At 37.2% G+C, this 22,129-nt stretch overlaps 1 protein-coding gene across 1 annotated transcript in view; it reads left to right on the top strand.

Annotated features, from left to right (window-relative positions):
- The first annotated feature begins 21,552 nt into the window (after nt 1-21,552).
- Nucleotides 21,553-22,129, top strand: part of LOC139364019 (uncharacterized) — a 4,981-nt gene continuing 4,404 nt past the window's right edge. Inside the window, exons 1-2 of the mRNA XM_071099239.1 lie at nt 21,553-21,564; nt 21,841-22,120. Of these exons, the coding sequence (XP_070955340.1) occupies nt 21,553-21,564; nt 21,841-22,120 (292 nt within the window). The remainder of the gene's footprint in view (nt 21,565-21,840; nt 22,121-22,129) is intronic.

Below are 22,129 nucleotides of genomic sequence, written 5' to 3'. Positions count from 1 at the left end.
GAAAAGGGGAGGGGAGGAGGAAGATCAGGTGGGGAGAGGAGGAGAGGGAATGGAAGTGGAGGATGACGAATAGATAACCCATTTTTACATATGTAAAATATGGTTACTCTAAACAGACTAATTTGGAAAATGTCAAGTTATTTGGTGAGTTAGCCTGGTCTAATGAAATTAGCATCAGACAGGGAGTCAAAATACTTTAGTTGTAGTTCTAAATAGGGCACTAGCTTCCAATTTTAAAGAAATACATTAACCTCATTCTTCTTTAAGCTTCTTAACATGAAAAATTAAATGTTTAGACCAGCATCTTTAAGATTCCTTCTTGCTTTAAAATCCTATTCTTTCAAAAATTTCCACAGTAGGAGACAAATTAAGAAAAAAGTTAAAAAGACTAAGACAATGATGCTATTTAGATGAGACATTTTCAGTGTCTTTGTAATTGACTGGATTTATAAAATGCCTTCCTCATGCAACTAGCGTCAACTTTGTATCTTAAGGCTTGTTTGACTAAGGAGTTTGGAATGAGCATCTCACTTGGTATATCAGCAATGAGACATGGAGATGGATAAAACATTCTTAGGCTGGCAGGATTCTGATATTCATTACCAAAGATGTCGCTGTGTATGATATCTGTGGGAGAGCTGTAATGCACTAGCACACGTAGGAGACTGGTTGTAAACTTCTATTAGGCAATCAAGGAGATGATGATAAACACCACTTGAAAGAAACTAGTGACATGAACATATTTTACTCGATACCTGGAATACAAGAATTCAGAGAAGCCTCTGCATATGTTTAGCTCTGACAGTAGAATTTATAGTCTGTGAGTGGACCAAATCACATAAAAATTAAAACTCCTTGAAGAAATCAGTTGTCTACTTTTACTGATCACTGGAGCTATATGGTGCAGTTAGAGTTGCCTTTGAAATGGAAAGCATTTATTTAAGCCACAGATAAAAAGGTTGTTCTTAGGAACCTTTCAATTACAATTTCAGTTATTTTCTGACATGATACATTTTCTTTCACAGATGCTTATACCAACTACACTACTGTAAATCTGCACTTGAAAAATGTTTTAATTTTTAACTTCGAAATATGCATTCAGCTACTTAAATTTAAAAGATTGTTCACGAGTTGCTAAAATACAATGTAAATGAATACCTTTTCTTCATACTGCTTTAGATATGGAATTTTAAATGTGGTAACAGTTTTTGGAACACCCCTTAATTGTAAACCAAAAACAAGGAGATATAAATCTTTTTTTTTTTTAAATTATACTTTAAGTTCTAGGGTACACATGCACAACATGCAGGTTTGCTGCATATGTATACATGTGCCATGTTGGTGGGCTGCACCCATTAACTCATCATTTACTTTAGGTATATCTCCTAATGCTATCCCCGCCCCCCACAATAGGACCCGGTGTGTGATGTTCCCTTTCCTGTGTCCGAGTGATCTCATTGTCCAGTTCCCACCTGTGAGTGAGAACATGTAGTATATGGTTTTCTGGTCTTGTGATAGTTTGCTGAGAATGATGGTTTCCAGCTGCATCCCTGTCCCTACAAAGGACACGAACTCATCCTTTTTTATGGCTGCATGGCATTCCATGGTGTATATGTGCCACATTTTCTTAATCCAGTCTGTCACTGATGGACATTTGGGTTTATTCCAAGTCTTTGCTATTGTGAATAGTGACACAATAAACATACGTGTGCATGTGTCTTATAGCAGCATGACTTATAATCCTTTGGGTATATCCCCAGTAATGGGATGGCTGGGTCAAACGGTATTTCTAGTTCTAGATCCTTGAGGATTCTCCACACTGTTTTCCACAGTGGTTGAACTAGTTTACAGTCCCACCAACAGTGTAAAAGTGTTCCTATTTCTCCATATCCTCTCCAGCACCTGTTGTTTCCTGATTTTTTAATGATTGCCATTCTAACTGGTGTGAGATGGTATCTCATTGCGGTTTTGATTTACATTTCTCTGATGGTGAGTGATGATGAGCATTTTTTCATGTGTCTGTTGGCTGTATGAATGTCTTCTTTTGAGAAGTGTCTGTTCACATCCTCTGCCCACTTTTTGATGGGGTTGTTTGCTTTTTTCTTGTAAATTTGATTGAGTTCTTTGTAGGTTCTGGATATTAGCCCTTTGTCAGATAAGTAGATTGTAAAAATTTTCTCCCATTCTGTAGGTTGCCTGTTCACTCTGATGGTAGTTTCTTTTGCCGTGCAGAAGCTCGTTAGTTTAAATAGATCCTATTTATCAATTTTGGCTTTTGTTTCCATTGCTTTTGGTGTTTTAGACATGAAATCCTTGCCCATGCCTATGTCCTGAATGGTATTACCTAGGTTTTCTTGTAGGGTTTGTATGGTTTCAGGTCTAACATTTAAGTCTCTAATCCATCTTGAATTAATTTTCATATAAGGAGTAAGGAAAGGATCCAGTTTCAGCTTTCTACTTATGGCTAGCCAATTTTCCCAGCACCATTTATTAAATAGGGAATCCTTTCCCCATTTCTTGTTTTTGTCAGGTTTGTCAAAGATCAGATGGCTGTAGATGTGTGGTATTATTTCTGAGGGCTCTGTTCTGTTCCATTGGTCTATATCTCTGTTTTGGTAGCAGTACCATGCTGTTTTGGTTACTGTAGACTTGTAATATAGTTTAAAGTCAGGTAGTGTGATGCCTCCAGCTTTGTTCTTTTGGTTTAGGATTGTCTTGGCAATGCAGGGTCTTTTTTGGTTCCTTATGAACTTTAAAGCAGTTTTTTCCAATTCTGTGAAGAAAGTCATTGGTAGCTTAATGGGGATGGCATTTAATCTATGAATTACTTTGGGCAGTATGGCCATTTTCATGATATTGATTCTTCCTATCCATGAGCATGGTATGTTATTCCATTTGTTTGTGTCCTCTTTTATTTCACCAAGCAGTGGTTCGTAGTTCTCCTTGAAGAGGTCCTTTGCATCCCTTGTAAGTTGGATTCCTAGGTATTTTTTTCTCTTTGAAGCTATTGTGAATGGAAATTCATTCATGATTTGGCTCTCTGTTTGTCTGTTACTGGTGTATAAGAATGCTTGTGATTTTTGCACCTTGATTTTGTATCCTGAGACTTTGCTGAAGTTCTTATCAGCTTAAGGAGATTTGGGGCTGAGATGATGGGGTTTTCTAAATATACAATCATGTCATCTGCAAACAGGGACAATTTGACTTCTTCTTTTCCTAACTGAATACTTTCTCTTGCCTGATTGCCCTAGCTAGAACTTCCAACACTATGTTGAATAGGAGTGGTGAGAGAGGGCATCCCTGTCTTGTGCCAGTTTTCAAAGGGAAAGCTTCCAGTTTTTGCCCATTCAGTATGATATTGGCTGTGGGTTTGTCATAAATAGCTCTTATTATTTTGAAATACTTTCCATCAATACAGAATTTATTGAGAGTTTTTAGCATGAAGGGCTGTTGAATTTTTTCAAAGGCCTTTTCTGCATCTATTGAGATAATCATGTGGTTTTTGTCTTTGGTTCTGTTTATATGCTGGATTACATTTATTGATTTGCATATGTTGAACCAGCCTTGCATCCCAGGGATGAAACCCCCTTGATCATGGTGGATAAGCTTTTTGAGGTGCTGCTGGATTCAGTTTGCTAGCATTTTATTGAGGATTTTTGCATCGATGTTCATCAGGGATATTGGTCTAAAATTCTCTTTTTTTGTTGTATCTCTGTCAGGCTTTGGTGTCAGGATGATGTTGGCCTTGTAAAATGACTTAGGGAGGATTCCCTCTTTTTCTATTGATTGGAATAGTTTCAGAAGGAATGGTACCAACTCCTGTTTGTACCTCTGGTAGAATTCGGCTGTGAATCCGTCTGGTCCTGGACTTTTTTTGGTTGGTAGGCTATTAATTATTGCCTCAATTTCAGAGCCTGCTATTGGTCTATTCAAGGATTCAACTTCTTCTTTGTTTAGTCTTGGGAGAGTGTAAGTGTCCAGGAAATTATCCATTTCTTCTAGGTTTTCTAGTTTATTTGCGTAGAGGTGTTTATAGTATTCTCTGATGGTAGTTTGTATTTCTGTGGGGTCAGTGGTAATATCCCCTTTATAATTTTTTATTGCATCTATTTGATTCTTCTCTCTTTTCTTCCTTATTAGTCTTGCTAGCGGTCTATCAATTTTGTTGATCTTTTCGAAAAACCAGCTCCTGGATTCATTGATTTTTTGGAGGGTTTTTTGTGTCTCTAGGAGATATAAATCTTTTCAGAGCTAACAACGGCAACATACCCCATTACATATTTTCTTTGATAAATATGAACAAAGCAGAAGATTTGAAAAGTGCCAAGAGATCAAAACTTACAAAGAATTAGACAGACATACACACTAATAAGCCTGCATAACAAAAATAAAATGATTAAAATTTGATATATCATATTTGACTCTTTTTTCTATGATTAATATATACAAAATTATGATATTAATACATATATAATTTTTTTGGTATTTTTGAATTACATTTATACCAAAAGACTTTGTCCAGATCATCAGTCTCCAAAAACCATGATATTCGTGGTTACTCAAGGCTATATTTGTAGATATGCCATAATTTAATAATTTCCCTACCTGAGAACACTTGCTTCAGATTTTTGTCATTATAAACAATGCCAAAATGAAAATCTTTGCTCATAAACTTTCTTTTGGCTTTGTTTTTCCCTCAGGCTGGATACCTAGAGTGGGATGATGGAATCCAGTGGTTTGCGTTTTCTCAGTGCCATCTGTATAAATTACCAGACTGCTTTCCAATCCAGCAGAGGTGAGAGGACCTATCTCTGAATATTCTGATCTTTGTAACAAAAAGTATGCTAATTTAATTAAAATAGCATCTTGTTCAAATCTGTTTCCCTTTTATTAGTAGTGGAATTAACATTGGGTTCTTCTACTTTTTATTGGTATACATCTTTCATTCATATATTTGTATATCTGTGTTATCTGTGCATATATTCAGTATTTATTAAAACTATTAACCAAATACTACTATTGGAAATGTATCTGGCATAGACAGTTGGGAACTATAGTGAAATGCTTTTAAAAATGCTGCATTTTACTATCTGCCATGAAGAATAATACCACATATTGGTGTATGAAAGGCTCAGAGATGATGCACATTAAATAAACTTGCACGTCATTTAGTAAAAGATACCCAAATACATTTTAATACTCATCCATTTTTCATATAATAACTATTAATATTCTGGTAAGCTAATGTTACATGGAAAGCATATCCTGGAAATTCACTATTAAATATATCTGTTCCTTTTCTAATTTTTGCAAACAGTTTTTCATGCTTGCCTCTTAATTTAATACATATTTTGATTAAGATAATCATGATTATCAATGCTCACACTATTCCACTAGGTGAGTTTTTATATTGTTCTCAAACTTGCTATATTAATCCCAACCCCCATGCCTTGTTGTTTCCATTTCTAACATACAAGTGCAAGGGAATGTGGTGTTTAAGTATGAAATTTCTATGGTAAATATAAGCTGTGTGCAAAGTAAGTTATTGGCAAAGAGGACCATGTGAAACCAACCCGACAGTCTCACAGACAGTTTTTTAAATATAAACAGAAATGGAGTATTCTAGTCTTAAAGCTTAAAATTTATATTTGTTTTATTTGAGTTCCTTCCTCAAGAACTTACTCTCAGGCCTCTCAAAAAGTATCAAAGAACAGAAACTCACCAAATCAGTGCCTCCAATGAGATGCCAGAACCCTCATTCATCATGATCGCTTCTGGACCCCTCCCTAGTTCCCGTTTTCTTACATTTTGTTACATTTCTTTCCCGCTATATAAACCCCTAGTTTTATTCAGTCAGGGAGATGGATTTGAGACTGAGCTCCAGTCCCCTGGGCTGCAGTGCCTGATTAAAGTCTCTTCCCTGGCAATAGTCACTGTCTCAGTGATTGCCTCTCTGTGCAGCAAGCATCAAGACCTAGACGGAACCCTTGGTGTTCTGGTAGCACGTGCATGAACTGAAGAGAAAGATAAATTAAGGATAGTAGAATGAAGCAGACATGAAAAACGTATGGACTCAGAGAAGAAACAACAAAGAGAGAAGCCCCAGCACCATAGGTCTTTATGGCTTTCCATGTCTCCCCTCAGGACTCCATGGAACCCAGCCACATTCCTGACCATGGAAGTCCGTGACATTTCCCAGAATTACTCAAAGCATCCCTCTGAAACTAACCTAATTTAAATGAGTTCCTGTTCTTTGCAATTTAGTGAATTTTGACTAGAACTCTAGTAATACCTCATTTGACTTTGTGGGCCAGAATCTAGCAAAGAAAGATTCAATCTAGGACCAAGGATATGATGACACAGGTATCTTTGGAAGTACAACTGAAAACTAATAAGACTTTCTTCCTTAAACCTTCGGATGTGTTTGTTTCTCCTTTCCTATCCTCCTCTAGCTTTTATTTCTTGTACTATATGTTTTGACATTTTATTATTTTTTATCTTGTACTGTTCATAAATTGTTTTATATCTTAACATATAATACTTTAAAAAATTTAACTCTATACCATTTTGTTTTACTGTCTAATTCATATTTTGTTTCCTCTACTACTTGTAAGCTTTTTGAGCACAGAGGATACATCACACAATCATATTTTTCCATACATGAAATACTCAAAGTTACTTGAATTAATATTTTGCAGTAAAGGTCTAGGGAATTTTCCCACCTTACTAAAATTTCCATTTTCCACCTAAAAAAATCTGGTAATGATTCTGCCTTCCATTATATGCTTTGAAATACATGTAGAATGTTATGTGTGAAAAATACTATCTAGGAAGTTATTGTTATGAAGCAGAACATATATAAAATAAATGAATACATGCCATCATCCTCCTTTGCACAACTTTTTTGTCACTGTTCTCTGCTTGGTGCAGTCATATATTCTTCCAAGGTGAAAGGCCTTGAGAAAGGAAAATAGTAGCATAGGACAAAACTATATTTCAAGGAAGCTTGACTTATGTCATTTATTTATTGGCGACAGAGTTGCACTCTGTTGCCCAGGCGGGAGGGCAGCGGCATGTTCACTACAACCTTTTCCTCCCAGGCTCAAGTGATCATGCTACCTTAGCCTCCCAAGTAGCTGGGACAGCAGAGTGCCACCTGCCCAGCTATTATCTTTAAATTTATTTTATTTTATTTTATTTTACTTTATTTTTGAGATAGAGTCTTGGTCTGTTGCCCAGGTTTGAGTGCAGTGGTGCGATTTCGGCTCACTGCAACCTCCGCCTCCCAGGTTCAAGCAATTCTCCTGCCTCAGCCTCCTGAGTAGCTTGGGCTGAAGGCACATGCCACCATGCCCAGCTAATTTTTGTACTTTTAGTAGAGATGGGGCTTCATCATGTTGACCAGGATGGTCTCGATTTCTTGACCTCGTGATCTGCCAGCCTCGGCCTCCCAAAGTGCTGGGATTACAGGCATGAGCCACCACACCCAGCCTAAAACTTTTTATAGAGACGAGATCTCACCATATTGCCCAGGCTGGTCTTGAACTCATGGGCTCAAGTGATCTTCTCACTTCAGCCTCCCAAAGTGTTGGGATTACAGGCATGAGCCACCTCACCAGGTCTATTTCTGTCATTTAGTATCAGTGCCCAAGTAGCATTGGAGAAAAAGGCTTTGTTAGAAGAAAATTCACACCCTTAGTTAGGTTTTTGAATTGCACATCTAACTTGTGTAAAAGTTTTATAATAATATAAACAGTTCCAACCTTAAATATTCTCCAAAGACTGAAAAAGTGAGCCGAGATCGCGCCACTGCACTCCAGCCTGGACAACCGAGCGAGACTCCATCCCCCCCCCCCCAAAAAAAAAGGTAGATAAAAGCTTATAGAATAAGAATGCAACAAAAAAAAATTGTGTACAACTGTACAATGTGTTTTAAGCTACATTTACTATAGAAGAGTCAAAATGTTAAAGCAAAATTATGAAGTAAAAAATTACAGGAAGCTAAGGTAAATTTATTATTAAAGAAAAAAATATTTTCAATAATTGTAGGGTATTCTAAGTGTACAGTATTTATAAAGTCTACAGTAGTATACAGTAATGTTCTAGGCCTTTACGTTCACTCACCACTCACTGACTCACCCACAACAACGTTTTGGCCTGAAAACTCCATTCATGGTAATTTCCCTATAAGGTGTACCCTTTTTTTTTTTTTTAAAATCTTTTACACTGTATTTTTGCAGTATCTTCTCTATGTTTAGAGACACAAATACTTACCATAGGGTTATAATTGCCTACACTATTCAGTACAGTAACATGCCATACGAGTTTGTAGCCTGAGGACAAAAGGCTCCACCATGTAGCCTTAGGTGGGGAGTGGGCTATACATCTATGTTGGTGTAAGTATGCTCATGATGTTCACATAATTATGAAATCACAGAAACATGCATTTCTCACAATGTATCTGATATGGTTGGGTTGTGTCCTCACCCACATCTCACCTTGAATTGTAATAATCTCCACACGTCAAAGGCAGGGCCAGGTGGAGATAATTGAGTCATGGGGGCAGTTTCCCCCATACTGTTCTTGTGATAGTGAATAAATCTCAGGAGATATGATGGTTTTATAAATGGGAGTTCTCCTGCACAAGCTTCTCTTGCCTGCTGCCATGTAAGATGTGCCTTTGCCTTCTGCCATGATTGTGAGGCCTCCCCAAGCATGTGGAACTATGGGTCTATTAAACCTGTTTCCTTTATAAATTATTCAGTCTCAGGTATATCTTTATTAGCAGTGTGAGAATCTTTGTTAGCAGGTATATCTTTATTAGCAGCATAATACAGTATCCCCATTATTAAGCAAAGCATAACTATAGTTACTCATTCTTTCTTCCTACTGAATTAGAATATTCTTGAGGATGAGAACTGTTTGTTCTCGTTTTATTGATTAATTATTCACTCACTTGGCAGTTCTAGTTTAAGTGCAATACAATAGTGGGTAAAAGTGTACCTGACTTCCACTCTAATGGAAGTTATAACTTAGAAATAGAGACATTTATCAAGTATTCATTCAAATTGATGCATAAACCACATTTTAATTATATAAAAAGTGATATTTCAGGAAAAATAAACCTGGTGAAAACTGGAAAGAAGAATGTTGTTAAGGAACCTTTTACTCTACCAGCAATGTTGGAAAAGAGGTAAGTCGCTTATGGATTTCGAGCTTAATCCTAACTTCAACAAGAAGTAGTTAGGTAATAGAAAAATAAGAGAATGGATAAGTTAATTTTTTAGGAGTTTCTTCTGGCTGCCTAATGGAAAAAAACAAAATAGGGGTGAGTGGGAAGCAAAACAGTTCCTAGGAGGATAATTAACTGGTCATTTGAGTAATTCAAAAGAGAGATGTTGTTTGATTAAAACAGAATGGTGGTTGTGGACATGTGGATACAAGACAAATTTGAAATGTATTTTTGAAAGAAAACAATGAGACTCGTTAGTGGAAAGAATATGGGGCAGTGTGTCAGGCACAATCTGCTACACACCCAACATCAGAGTATCTTTTTATACTTAGCTTCCCAACATCAGCTAGGTATAAAAAATCCACTTGTCTTCAACGCCCTTCTTCTCTTTCAATAGAATTTGTTTTTTTTTTTTTCCAGCTAATGAGAGTTCAGTAGATCTTAGAAAGGAAATGATCCCCTGTCTCAGTTGCAAGGGATGAACTATGATTGTCTAATTGAACAGTGCCATGGGAATTGAATTCTTTTGGTCTGTGGTTGATCCAGAGTGGTCACCCAGCCTAATTCTGGAAAGGCGGATGTAAGCAAGTGAAAGCTCATTAGGGTTTCTCTGAAGGTTTTTGCTTTCCAAATAGAAAGTGACAAACTCACCTGGCACGACTCTTCCCCTTTTTGTCCATACATGTTTGTTAGTTTCCCATTGCTGCTATAACAAATTAATACAAGCTTGGTGTCTTAAAATACAAAAATTAGTGATCTTACAGTTCTGGAGGTCAGAAGCCTGAAGTAGAACCCATTGAGTGAAATCATCTGGATGTTCCAGGGGAGAACCTGTTCCTTTGCCTTTTCCAACTTCAAGAGGCCACTTATGTGCCTTGGCTCATGATACCCTTCCATCTTTAAAACCAGCAATTGCTAGGTGAGTCTTTCTCACTCCACATCATTCTGCTTCCATGGCCACACCTCCCTATGTGAATCTCCTGGCTCACTGGACTCCTATGGTTCCATTGAACTCACCCAGATAAGACAGCTTAATCCCTTCATTTCAAGATCCTTAATTTAATCACATCTGCAGAGTACATCTGCAATGTAAGGCAACACATTCACAGGTCTGGGAATGAGGACTTGGGAGTCAACTCTGGGGAGGGGCATTTCCTACCTACCACAGTGTTTTTTAGTCATCAAATGTAAACATGAGGCCTGGGATCATCTGTCATCTTGTGACCCTGAGACAACTAATGTGAAAGACCATTCCAAAATGCAAATACTATCATTTACCTGGCCATGGAGCTGTTGTAGATGTATAACTCGGGACTTCTTATATGACATAGGTAAACTCTCTATTGTCCAGTCTTCTTAAACTTGGGTTTTCTTTTTCTTGGAGCCATCCACAGTAAGGAAATGTGTTTTATGTTATGACCCAATAGAGAGCCATAATCCTTGTTTGAAAAACACTGTCCTAAGAATAAAGATTATTTAAGCTTTTTACTTTCACTTTTTTTTGTTTTCTGCACATTGTACTGCATTTTATTTGAGCTATGTAAACAAGGCAATATTCACATTTAAATTGCTTGTTAAAAAGACCTCTCAGCACTGAGCTCCATGCAAACCTTAGCACCATCTGATATTAGTCAGCTACTGTTTCCTAAAATCCCCCTACTGTTTGTATTGAAGATTCTGTTTCACTCTGCTGTTTCTACTTTGTAGTCTTTTTTTTTTTTAATTTTTTTTATTTTTGTAGAGATGGAGACTAGCCCGGGCTGGTCTCAAACTCCTGACCTCAAGTGATCCTCCCAACAACACCTCCTAAAGCGCTGGGCTTACAGGCATGAACCACCATGCCTGACCCACTTTGTATTCTTTCTGATGATTATCCTTCATCCTGCTGTCTTCTAACTGTGGTTCCCTCAAGGTATTTTACTTTTAAGATTTTTGACCAGAACCTATACTGAGAAATGCATTTCACATCAGAAGTTACCACACACATAGGGCTAATGTTTGGTTTTCAGCTATATTTTTGCAATTAGATTTTCTCTGAAAAAATAACTGTTATGTGGATAAAACAACTAAATTCCTATCAGATGTCAACCCCTTTGTGTGCTAGAGCCCACTGCCTTGCATTGTTTGAGGATTTGTTTATTTTGGACAATTATTCAATCTCTTTCCTGCATCATTAATTTCTTACCTTCTACAGGATTATGCTCTAAATTTCATTCTGTTGCACTCATGGAAAGAAGAAACTGGAGATGGAGGAGAGGGAGGAGGGGGAACTATGTCTGCAGCTCTACTCTAGTTCTCTGCTACCTTTAAAAGTAAAACTTATGGAAAGAGCCATCTATAGTCGCATTCTCTACTTCATCACCTGAGTTCCCTCCTCAGACCACTCTAATTGAGCTTTCATTGTCACTGCCTTTATGAACTTTTGTTAAGCTACATGCAGTAAAATCCAAAGGTAACTCTTCTGTTCTTGTCCAAAATGTCTTAGAAGTGTTCAGTGAAGTTTATTGCTTGCTTCTATGATGAAGGCTTTCTTCTCCTGGTTTCAGAAACCTCATCCTCTCCTTGCGTCTCCTTAGTCACTGAAACTCTCTTACTGGCTCCTCGGCCCAATCATGGTATGCCCCTGGGGCCTTTCCTGGGCCTGTACTCTTTTCTATATAGGGATAAAGCATTTTAAACCCATCTAATCCCTGGGCTTTAACCAGTATCTGTATAAATAGGACTTTCAATTCTATATGTCTCATTCTGAACTCTTTTGGAACTATGATTTGTGTAATCAAATACAGACTTGATATCTCCACATAATATAGAATATTGGAGGTACAGATTGCTTAATGATGATCTTCTTTGTCCACTTCATTTCCTGAAACTGAAATGTAGAGAGGTTGAATAACTTAACCAATTTCATGTTGCTAGTCAGAGGCAAAGCAGATATGCCTTCAACCAAAATTCAATCTGATTTTTACACTTTTATCTTTTCTCTCACTGCTGGTAGGTTTCACTGAACTGACAGAGATTTATATATTCCCCAATCTGATTATATTCCTGTTTATTGATTCAAAATTACCACTGCAATATTAAGTTGCGCTCTTTAAATTGTCCCATCAAATAGTGATTGTTTATTCAGGCTTGCTGAGAGTCCAGATTATTTATGTAAATTTCAAAATCCCAAAGACTCAAATCTGATTTCCAAAAATATTTGACTTTAAGAGTATAGTTTGTTCAACTGAACTGTCTTTATTTACAAGCCTTTTAAGGATGAAGAGAAATTCCAGGTTTTGACACTCAGCTTTTATTAAAAAATGAATTTCCCACATAATATTTTTTCTCAACTGGGTCTTCATGCAATAATGTTAATTATCAAGATAAACAATCCAAAATGAGATTATAGGTAAACATCAAAATACTGAACAAATTCTCCATGATCATGGGGATGACTCAATTAAAGCAAATTGCAGCTAAATGCAGGGCAGCAATAAGGGAAACAGGGCAATAAGGAGATAAATTATCTGTATCAACAACGAAGTTCCAAAGCCAAAATATTAAGAGAAGTACAAATGATCTGGCTTTGGAAAATAAAACAAATGCCAACAATTTGGTATTACAGTGATCATGAATGCCAGGTACTTTGAATACATAGCATTTTGCATGCCAGATAGTTTACAGGGCAACAACAGTTACAGCAATGGAGGCTGTACAGTGAATGACTGCTGGTTTTATTTTCCCCTATAACAACATACCACTACAGTAACTCTGCATGCTTTCATCTCAGTAACCTCTAGAGGTCCTTTATTACAAGGTATCAGAGCACTAAAAAGATTTCTGGGACTTCGTTGAGTTTAAAAAACGGATGCATATGCCTATTTTTGTAATTGTTAACAGATACTTTTTTACATGGGGCAGGTTTTGGCTACAGCTACTTTTATTATTAAAACACAAGATTTTCAAGGAAGAAACCTAATGCCCTCATTTTATGTTATCAGTTTCGGAAAGAAATAACAATTAAGCGTCAGTCAATTGCCTTCACTTAGGAGAGGGAAGAAGAAAGCATAGCCCTCAGACAGACTGGGAGGCAGGAGAGAATTATGCAAAACAGGAGGTTTACTAAGGTCCTACAGATACATGCCTGGGTTCTTCTAAAAATACCTTCACCCACTCTCAGATATTGGGCTTAGGACTGTAAAGTATTGAGCTCAGTTCTTGTGGCAACAGGACATAAGATTCTAAACAGTTTTGGTTTGAAATGGACTAAGGTTATGTGGAATTGCTTTAACAAGGGATGCGAACAAGTTATTCTTCACTGCCAACCCTTTGCCTCCATTTTTGCTTCCTAAGATGTAAAGCCATGGTTTCCTGAAATGATTTGTTGCATAGGTGTGCCTAAATATTGTGGAACACAACAGCATTTGCTCATTATTAAATGTGTCAGATTCACTATCTTCAGCTGTTTATTTTCAATGCTAAATTTGTTCCTGTGTCCTTGCCTCCACAGTTTGTGAGTATACTTCCTGGTTACAATTTACTAGTTAAAAATACAGTTAGCTGGGCGCGGTGGCTCACATCTGTAATCCCAGCACTTTGGGAGGCCGAGGCGGGTGGATCATGAAATCAGGAGATCGAGACCATCCTGGCTAACACGGTGAAACCCTGTCTCTACTAAAAATACAAAAAATTAGCCAGGCATGGTGGCAGGCACCTGTAGTCCCAGCTATTTGGGAGGCTGAGGCAGGAGAATGGTGTGAACCCAGGAGATAGAGCTTGTAGTGAGCTAAGATCTCACCACTGCACTCCAGCCTGGGCAACAGAGCGAGACTCCATCTCAAAAAAAAAAAAAAAAAAAAAAGAAAAAAGAAAAAAGTTACAGGAAGCACTAATTGTACTATTTTTAGTACAATTAGAAAGACGTCGTACTCATTTCCTTCACACTCAAAAAGAAAATTGGTTTTATGATTTTGTGGCAAGGCTTGATCTAAGGACGGAATATAACTTTTCTGTTATCACTGTATATTAGTGTTCTAACCTCAGCAGATATTTTTCTGAATATATTTGAATAATTTCTTATACTCTTCCTGTCTTCTTCATTTTGTTAAAATAGATCAAGCCCAAGTATATTTGGGTTGTCTACCAATTCCAGTAGAGAATCTTGACTTGGAATTAGGTTACTTTGAAATATTTTCCAAAGTAACTCAATTTTACAGAATCAAACTGTACTTGTAGTTCATTTTATAGCTATGGAGAATATATATTTCTAATTTCCACTTTAGAGGGGTTTTTTTTTAACCATCACAACTAGGAATTTTAATCCTTTGTCTGAAAAATTATACCATACATATTTCCCTCAGCACCATTTGGTATGAAGTACTGCCCATTAGAAGCAAGCTGAACATTTTGAATATATATTCATCTCATATGGGATGACCTTGCTCAGTAGGTCATAATTTGAAGATCTATTACAACTGTGATTAATAGGACTCCTCCCGACCAGTATCTGAAATAAATGCAAATGGCCACCATAACACAATTACTTGGTTTTCATTTTAAAGTCTTTCTACTTAGAAACTAAGTATACATAGAAATTACACATCTCAGTCTGGCTGACAGACTCTCAGATGGGTGGGCCTATTACAATCTATGCAAATGGGAAGACCAGGTCACTCATTAAACCATGGTCCATACAAATGGTGCAATGGGTTTTGTCGCAAGGACTGATGGCTAGATAATTTGACAAAAAGGCAGAGAAGAATTGTGAAATAACAAAACAAAACAAAACAAAAAACAGATCAATGGCTATATAATTTGAAAGCATCACGTATCCTAGAAAGAAACAGTTTATGCTGTTATTTAGAATAATTACCATTTTCAATTAGCTGACGTTTCACATAGCTTTGGGACTATAGCAAGGCAATAACCCTCAACATCTAATCTCAGCCCTGCCTTTTGTCAGTGATCTCCTGATATTGCTTCAAAGGCAAATCCAATACTTTGTGAGCAATGGCTTTCTTTGTCATAAATAGCAAGTAGTGTGTAGAGTTCAAAGGAAGTTCAAGTGATATACACACTAAGGCAAATATCTCGTGTTAAAATTTCCCTGAGTATATGAATATTTTTTTCCTGGCTATTTCCTTAATGAGTATATACTTTTAATGCAATAGAGCAGTAATTTTATTGTATTATGATGACACTATAAAAACATAAAGGAGTTAAAAGTTCCAATGCAGATTTCTATCCCATCAGTGTCCATACAATTTACATAACTTTTTAAAGCTAAATTATAAAACTTAAGTATTCACATCATTTTATGATACTGTTTGAAATTTGAATGTATAGTATGATACATAGTTTAAAATAAATTAGCCATTTCCTATTTGAAAAATAAAATCCTCAATCTGTAAGAGAACACATAATAATACTGATGAGAATCATTTGTTTTGAAATGCTTATTTGGTCAGCACACCAGACCATTAGTCCAAAAGCACAGGATTAAGTCTTGTCTATTCAGTGGCCCATGCCATACGTACTTAGTCACGTGGTCCTCTGCCTGGTAGAAGACTTCAATCACTACACTGGAGCTGAAGAGAAACAGTGTGATTGAACATAAATAAAACATTGCAACCCATAAGTCCTGAAACATAAAACTCAAAGTCTGCATCTTATTGGTGACTGGTTAGTTGTATCATCTCTATTGGGCATTGAGGTACTAGTGATAATTAAAACTATAAACTTGCAAAAATATTATAAATGCATTAGACCTAATAAAGATCTAGACAATGGATGAAAATATGTGGTTTGTGCTGTCCAGAACACAATCCTTGGAATCTAGTTGTGAAATGCTGCTCTATTCCTCTTAATAATTTTTAGAAATATCATCAATATCTGTTTTTGACAATTTTTATTAAAGGGGCAAATGGTCATTAATGTTTTAGATCAGTTTTTCCATTAGATACCAGACAGAATCATCTAGGTACGAAAAGTCAATCATAAATAAGGTACTATTCAGTTAAACTGCTTTGATCACACAAAGAATCATGCTATTAGTTTGCATATTTCTTAAGATTTTAATTTCACGCTCTTCAGAGTGACAATTATATTGTCAGTTAAGTATGTCATTAGCAAAACTGGGAACCCTCAGACATAACGTTTCCATACAAGTCAAAATTAATACTGAGTTGATGTCTAAAATGCTTACACTTACAAGATTTATCTTACTATAGCTCAGTGCATTCTACTTTGTTGTCACTCTATATATTCATATACAAATGAGCAACAAAATAAAGTCATTTAAAGACAAAGAATTAAGTGTCTGTTAAACTTCTTAGGTGTTGTAAAGTATTCATCTATTGACCCTGCTCTCCTAGGCTCTGAACAAGTTGTTCTATTTGGGCAACTGGCAAGAGGTATTTGGATCTCCTGAATAGAATGCCCTAAGATATTCATAGGCCTTTCATAAGAAGAAAGGGTCTCAACACTATTGAAACACTGCACATGAGCTAAGTTATGTATGTTATCTTATTTAATCTTCGTAACAACCTTACTAGCCTGAAATTTCCAGCAGACCAGGAGTAGCATTGGTTTTGCTCTACATTGTATCTTAAAGCAGCCAGCAAAATGGAAAGAGAACAAACTCCCAATAAATATTCCTAGAAAGAGAAGGGGATAGAAGTGAAAGGAAAGATAAGATGATATTATTGTACTCATTTTAAGGATGGAAAATCTAAAATAAATACAGAAGGAGTAATATGTCCAAGATCACACAGGAGGAAGTTATGGACCTAGCATTTCGTTCCTGATCTTTCAGAATCCCAAACCCATGGTTTCTGTACAAAATATGCTTCCAGTCATATATGTACCTTCATTTGCATTTTAAAAACAATACTTTATTCAAGCTAGCCACCAGCTAAGTGGGTCCCAATTATCTGGAATCTAAGTCCAAAGGAACACAATGATTGAACAGACGTGCTGTCAATATTTCTGCATCACTCACTTTCTGTAAAAACAGAACCACCTATTGTGGCAAGTCTGGGAACAGGTGAGCACTTATTTCACCCTCCAGCTCGATATTTTGAGTCTCATTGTGAATCAAGCATGCAAATGCCTGAACTTCTTTACTGTGATCTAACACATAGATATTCACGGAAATCTTCAGAAAAGTAATTTTTTGAATAAATAACTTTTTTTAATGAAGTGATATTTGAGCACTCTGGAGCACCATACAAATATAGGACAGACCGAAGGAATATATGCAGCTTAATTTGAGTTAGCATTTTTTGAAATTTTATATTGCAAAAGTATACACATTTACTGTTGTGAAATTAGAAGGAATTGACAGGCAAGGAGGGCGGTCTACAAAACACTCCATAGATCCACCATACTGAGACAATGCTTAATGCTTTGATGGATTTATTTATGTTATAGTTTCTATGCATATGCATGATTGTATACATACGTGTGCATGGTTAAGTAGAAATGGTTCTCCTTGGTGTTCTGTTTATCCATTTATTGTTGTGAAGTAAATCCCCAAAGAGTACATTTGCTTTGCCCGAGGGAGTCTTTTGCTACATGCTGCTGTACATAATGAAAACTAAAAAAGAGGCTAACTTTTCAGCCTTGTGACCTTGTGGTGATTCAAACAGAGGCTTCATGGAAGGCAGATTCAGAAATGAACTTGGTGTGTGTGGGTGGTTATGCTTGGCATTATTGTTTGTGATAGTATGATAGGGACGATTTCAGAGTCCGCCAACTGGGAACTGGTTAAGTAAAGTGTGGTACATCCAAACGATGCATACTCTGCAGCTGAAAAGAAGAATGAGGAAGACCTCTGTAGTCAGGTAGAAGAATTCGGACCTATTGTGTGTGTTTTTTTAAAGGGAGAAGGAATGGTATTGTATGTGTGGTGTGCTAATTTTTGTGTTGAGAGAGAAGAGGAGAATAAGAATATACATGTGTAATTTGCAAAGATACATTCTGAATGATATATAAGAAATGAATCAAAAGTATTTGGCTGTGGAAGGAGAATAAGACTGTGAAGGGGATTTTGCCCCATACTTTTATGGATAGTTATGTTTAAAACATTTCTGGACTATATATTTGTACACATGACCCTTTAAAAAGTAAGTGAATGAAGGAATGAAGTAGGATTATGAGAAAGAGATAAGAAAAAAGGATCTAAGGGGCTGCCCATCTTTTTAGTGCCCAGTGAATATTAATACATAACAATAGCAGCAAATATTGGAAGAGTAGCCCCAGGAGGGTGGTAGGGAGTCAGCCTTCCCTTTGTCTTTTCCTCAATTTCATATATTAAAAAATATATATATACACACACACACATATATACATACACACACATATATATATTCCGAGAACATTAAAAGAATTTGAAACAAAAATGTCTCCAGATCTCTTAAAATAAAGGGAAGATGAGACAACTTTATGTAGTGCACTTCCCAAAAATGGACTGGTTTCCCTTAAGAGACAGGGATTCTAGCCTACATGGGATACATATGGGAGAAAAACCAAGAAAAAGAAAAGAGATTTAAATATAAATAAATGAAAATAACACTTCTCCATGGTTATAAAGGAAATCACATTCTTTTTGTAATTCTTTGGATGACAAATATTAAGAAAAATCTTTAATTTGCCACTCAAAACATTCTGGTTTGTTGCTTTTTATACTTTTTTATGCATGTAAACATTTTAAAAAGTAGAATCATAATAGATAGCCTTTTGTCACTTACTATATTTTGGACATATTTCTGTGGCAGTAAATATATCCTGGCATCATCATTTTTAATAGCTGGATGTATATTAATGCCTTTCCTTTTTTTCCTTTCTTTTCTTTTTCCTTTCCTTCCTTTCCTTCCTTTGTTTCCTTCTTTTCTCTCCTTTTCCTTCCTTCCTTCCTTCTTTGTTTCCTTTCTTTTCCTTTTCCCGTTCCTTCCTTCCTTCCTTCCTTCCTTCCTTCCTTCCTTCCTTCCTTCCTTCCTTCCTTCCTTCTTTCCTTCCTTCTTCCTTTCCTTTCTTTTTGTTTTCCCCTTCCTTCCCTCCCTCCCTCCTTCCTTCCTTCCTTCCTTCCTTCCTTCCTTCCTTCCTTCCTTCCTTCCTTCCTTCCTTCCTTCCTTCCTTCCTTCCCTCCCTTCCTCCTTCCCTCTCTCCCTCCTTCCCTCTCTCCCTCCTTCCCTTCCTTCCTTCTTTTTTTCTCTCTCCAAATGCCGAAGTCACATTTCACTTAATTTTTGTCCTGCCAAACTTGAAAGTGTTTTAACTTAGTGATTTTAGTGTAAACAGGAGCAGGAGAGAATATAATTATCTAGGTCTTGTTCTGTCACCCAGGCTGGAGTGCAGTGCCGTAATAGCTACTGCAGCCTCAAATTCCTGGGCAGAAGCAATTTTCCCACCTCAACCTGCCAAGTAGCTAGGACTACAGGTGTGTGTCACCACACCCAGCTATTTTTAAAATTTTTTTGTAAGGATGTGAATTTCTTATGCTGCCTAGGCTTGTCTTGAACTCCTGACCTCAAGTAATCCTCCCACCTTGGCTTGTCAAAGTCCTGGGATTACAGGTGTGAACTACTGCTCCCAGCCGAGAGTTTAGTTTTGTTTGCTAGTGGTGTTCTTGGTATCTTTTCTTATTTGAGGCTTTGGTGCTAGTGCTGAAGCATTACACTCACCATCCAAGGTTTACAGGACTTTTGTTTTAATAAGGAACAGATGGAACAGTTTAGTTCTGCATCTTTGCAGGTATACAAAATGTGCCTACCAGGACTCTGCCTATATCCATTGAAAGCAAGAAGTAATACAGTAAAACTTTGCCTGGCTAGAGGCTTCGAAGGAATGGAGTGTTCTGGTTGAATTCTGTTAACTTGGAAGTATGAAGGTGAAAAAATTCAGAACTTAAATTTCCTTTGAATGCAATTTGAAAATATAGCCAATGATTCCACTTTTCTTCTCTAGTAAGTTTGGACATTCTGATCTACTTGGTGTTTTATTATAGAACTCCTAGTGTGCCTGAGACTTATTTTGAAGATACTTTTTTAAAACTTTAGCAGTAAGAGGATGTAAATGGTTTTGTGTGAGATCAAGCTGGATAAGAACTGATACCTATAAATATACTTTTTAGAGTAAACCTCTGATTATCACTTGTTTTCTTATTGAACTCATAAAAATAAAACACATTGGATGGAGGGTGGGAGTAGGAAGGAGAGTTATGTGTTATGTATTTTAATTGCATGTCATTGTTTCATATCAAACAGAACATATAGTATCCCTGGCTTTGGGCCTCCAGAAGGAAACACATTTTTCTACCTGCTGTATGGCAGAGGTTCTTAAATACCTGGAGGGATGGCTGCAGCACAGATTGCTGAGCCCTACTCCAGAGTTTCTGATTCACCAGGTCCAGGGTAGGGTCTGGGAATTTGCACTTATAAAGAGTTCTCAGGTGCTTCTGGCGCTGCTAGTCCAGAGATGACATTACTGAGAACCACTCTTGTCTACTAACTGTAAATTATAGAACTCTAGACAAAAGCTTGGTTTGATCTGGGATAAGAAGCACACAGGTTATGGAGCAAATAATGAAAGATTCAACCCTTGATCCCAGTCTCGTGTGGAATTCAGGTAACAAGCAGTACACAGTGACATAACACAATTCTTGGTTTTCACGATTGTAAGTCATAGCCAAGTATGAAGTGAGAAATTCAGTTTCATTTGCAAAGCTTAGAGAGGCCAGGTGATTCTAGAAAAACGGGCCTTGTATTTGTTTTAAACCGGTAAAGAGCTTTGAGTGCTTATTAAATTGAAAGCTTCTAAAATTTACTTTGTATTTTATTTTATTTCTTTTGAAATGGAGTCTCGCCTTTTCACCCAGGCTGGACTGCAGTGGTGTGAGCTTGGCTCACTGCAACCTCCGTCTCCTGGGTTCAAGTGATTCTCTTGCCTCAGCCTCCGAAATAGCTGGGATTACAGGCACCCACTACCATGCCTGGCTAGTTTTTGTATTTTTAGTAGATATGGGGTTTCACCATGTTGGCCAGGATGGTCTTGAACTCCTGACCTCAGGTGATCCACCCGCCTTGGGCTCCCGAAGTGCTGGGATTATAGGCATGAGCCACTGCACCCGGCTCAAAAGCTTTGTGTTGTTACAGATATTAGACATTTATTGTTCAAGAAAAAAAAAATCTTAATAACGTAGGAGAATAAGAGACACGTTTTTCCAAAAGAGAGAAACTATTGTGATTTTATCTTATTGGAATGTTGGATAATATAGTCTGCTTCATTAATCATCAAGCATGCTATGGATTTTCCATTTTTATAGGCTCTGTATCTCAGTTATGGTAATACTGGTAATTTTTGTACTGTGTTTGAAGATGAAAAATACAGGCCACAATCACAGATCTTGCATAGAAGCTGGATAATGAAGATAGCTCTGGAAGAACACATAGATACACACACACAGACGCACGTATAAATAAAGTATGCACACATATATTTTTTAAAGTTTTAAAGCTTTTAAAGCAAAAGCCAGCCCCTTCCCTCTCTCAGACTGGGCGGCCCCTCCATTCTCTCAGAGTGGGCAGGGACAGCGGTTGCCTGGGCAGCTTTCCTTGTGATGCCACAAGTCTCTCTGTACATACTACTGCCTGGCCACGCCCCTTTCCCCTTCATCTTTCTCATTGACCAATGGGCTTGTAGCATTAAGGCCACACCCCCTTTCTGCATTCTACTGGGGCCCTGGTTATGCCTCCTCTGGCTCAGTCCCACAGCTGCCCGGTAGGCGACTGGAGGTGTTGATCAGTGCTCGCTGGGATTTCGCTGACGTGGCCCCAACCCCACCTCCCTCCCCACCCCGTGATGGCAGAAGAAACTTGACTAAACAAATTGGCCACAGCAAAGGAAAAGGTAAAAACG

The sequence above is a fragment of the Macaca nemestrina genome, chromosome 7 (genome assembly GCF_043159975.1).
Source record: "Macaca nemestrina isolate mMacNem1 chromosome 7, mMacNem.hap1, whole genome shotgun sequence".
Lineage (NCBI taxonomy): Eukaryota > Metazoa > Chordata > Mammalia > Primates > Cercopithecidae > Macaca > Macaca nemestrina.
This window is presented reverse-complemented; position numbering and strand designations above follow the sequence as displayed.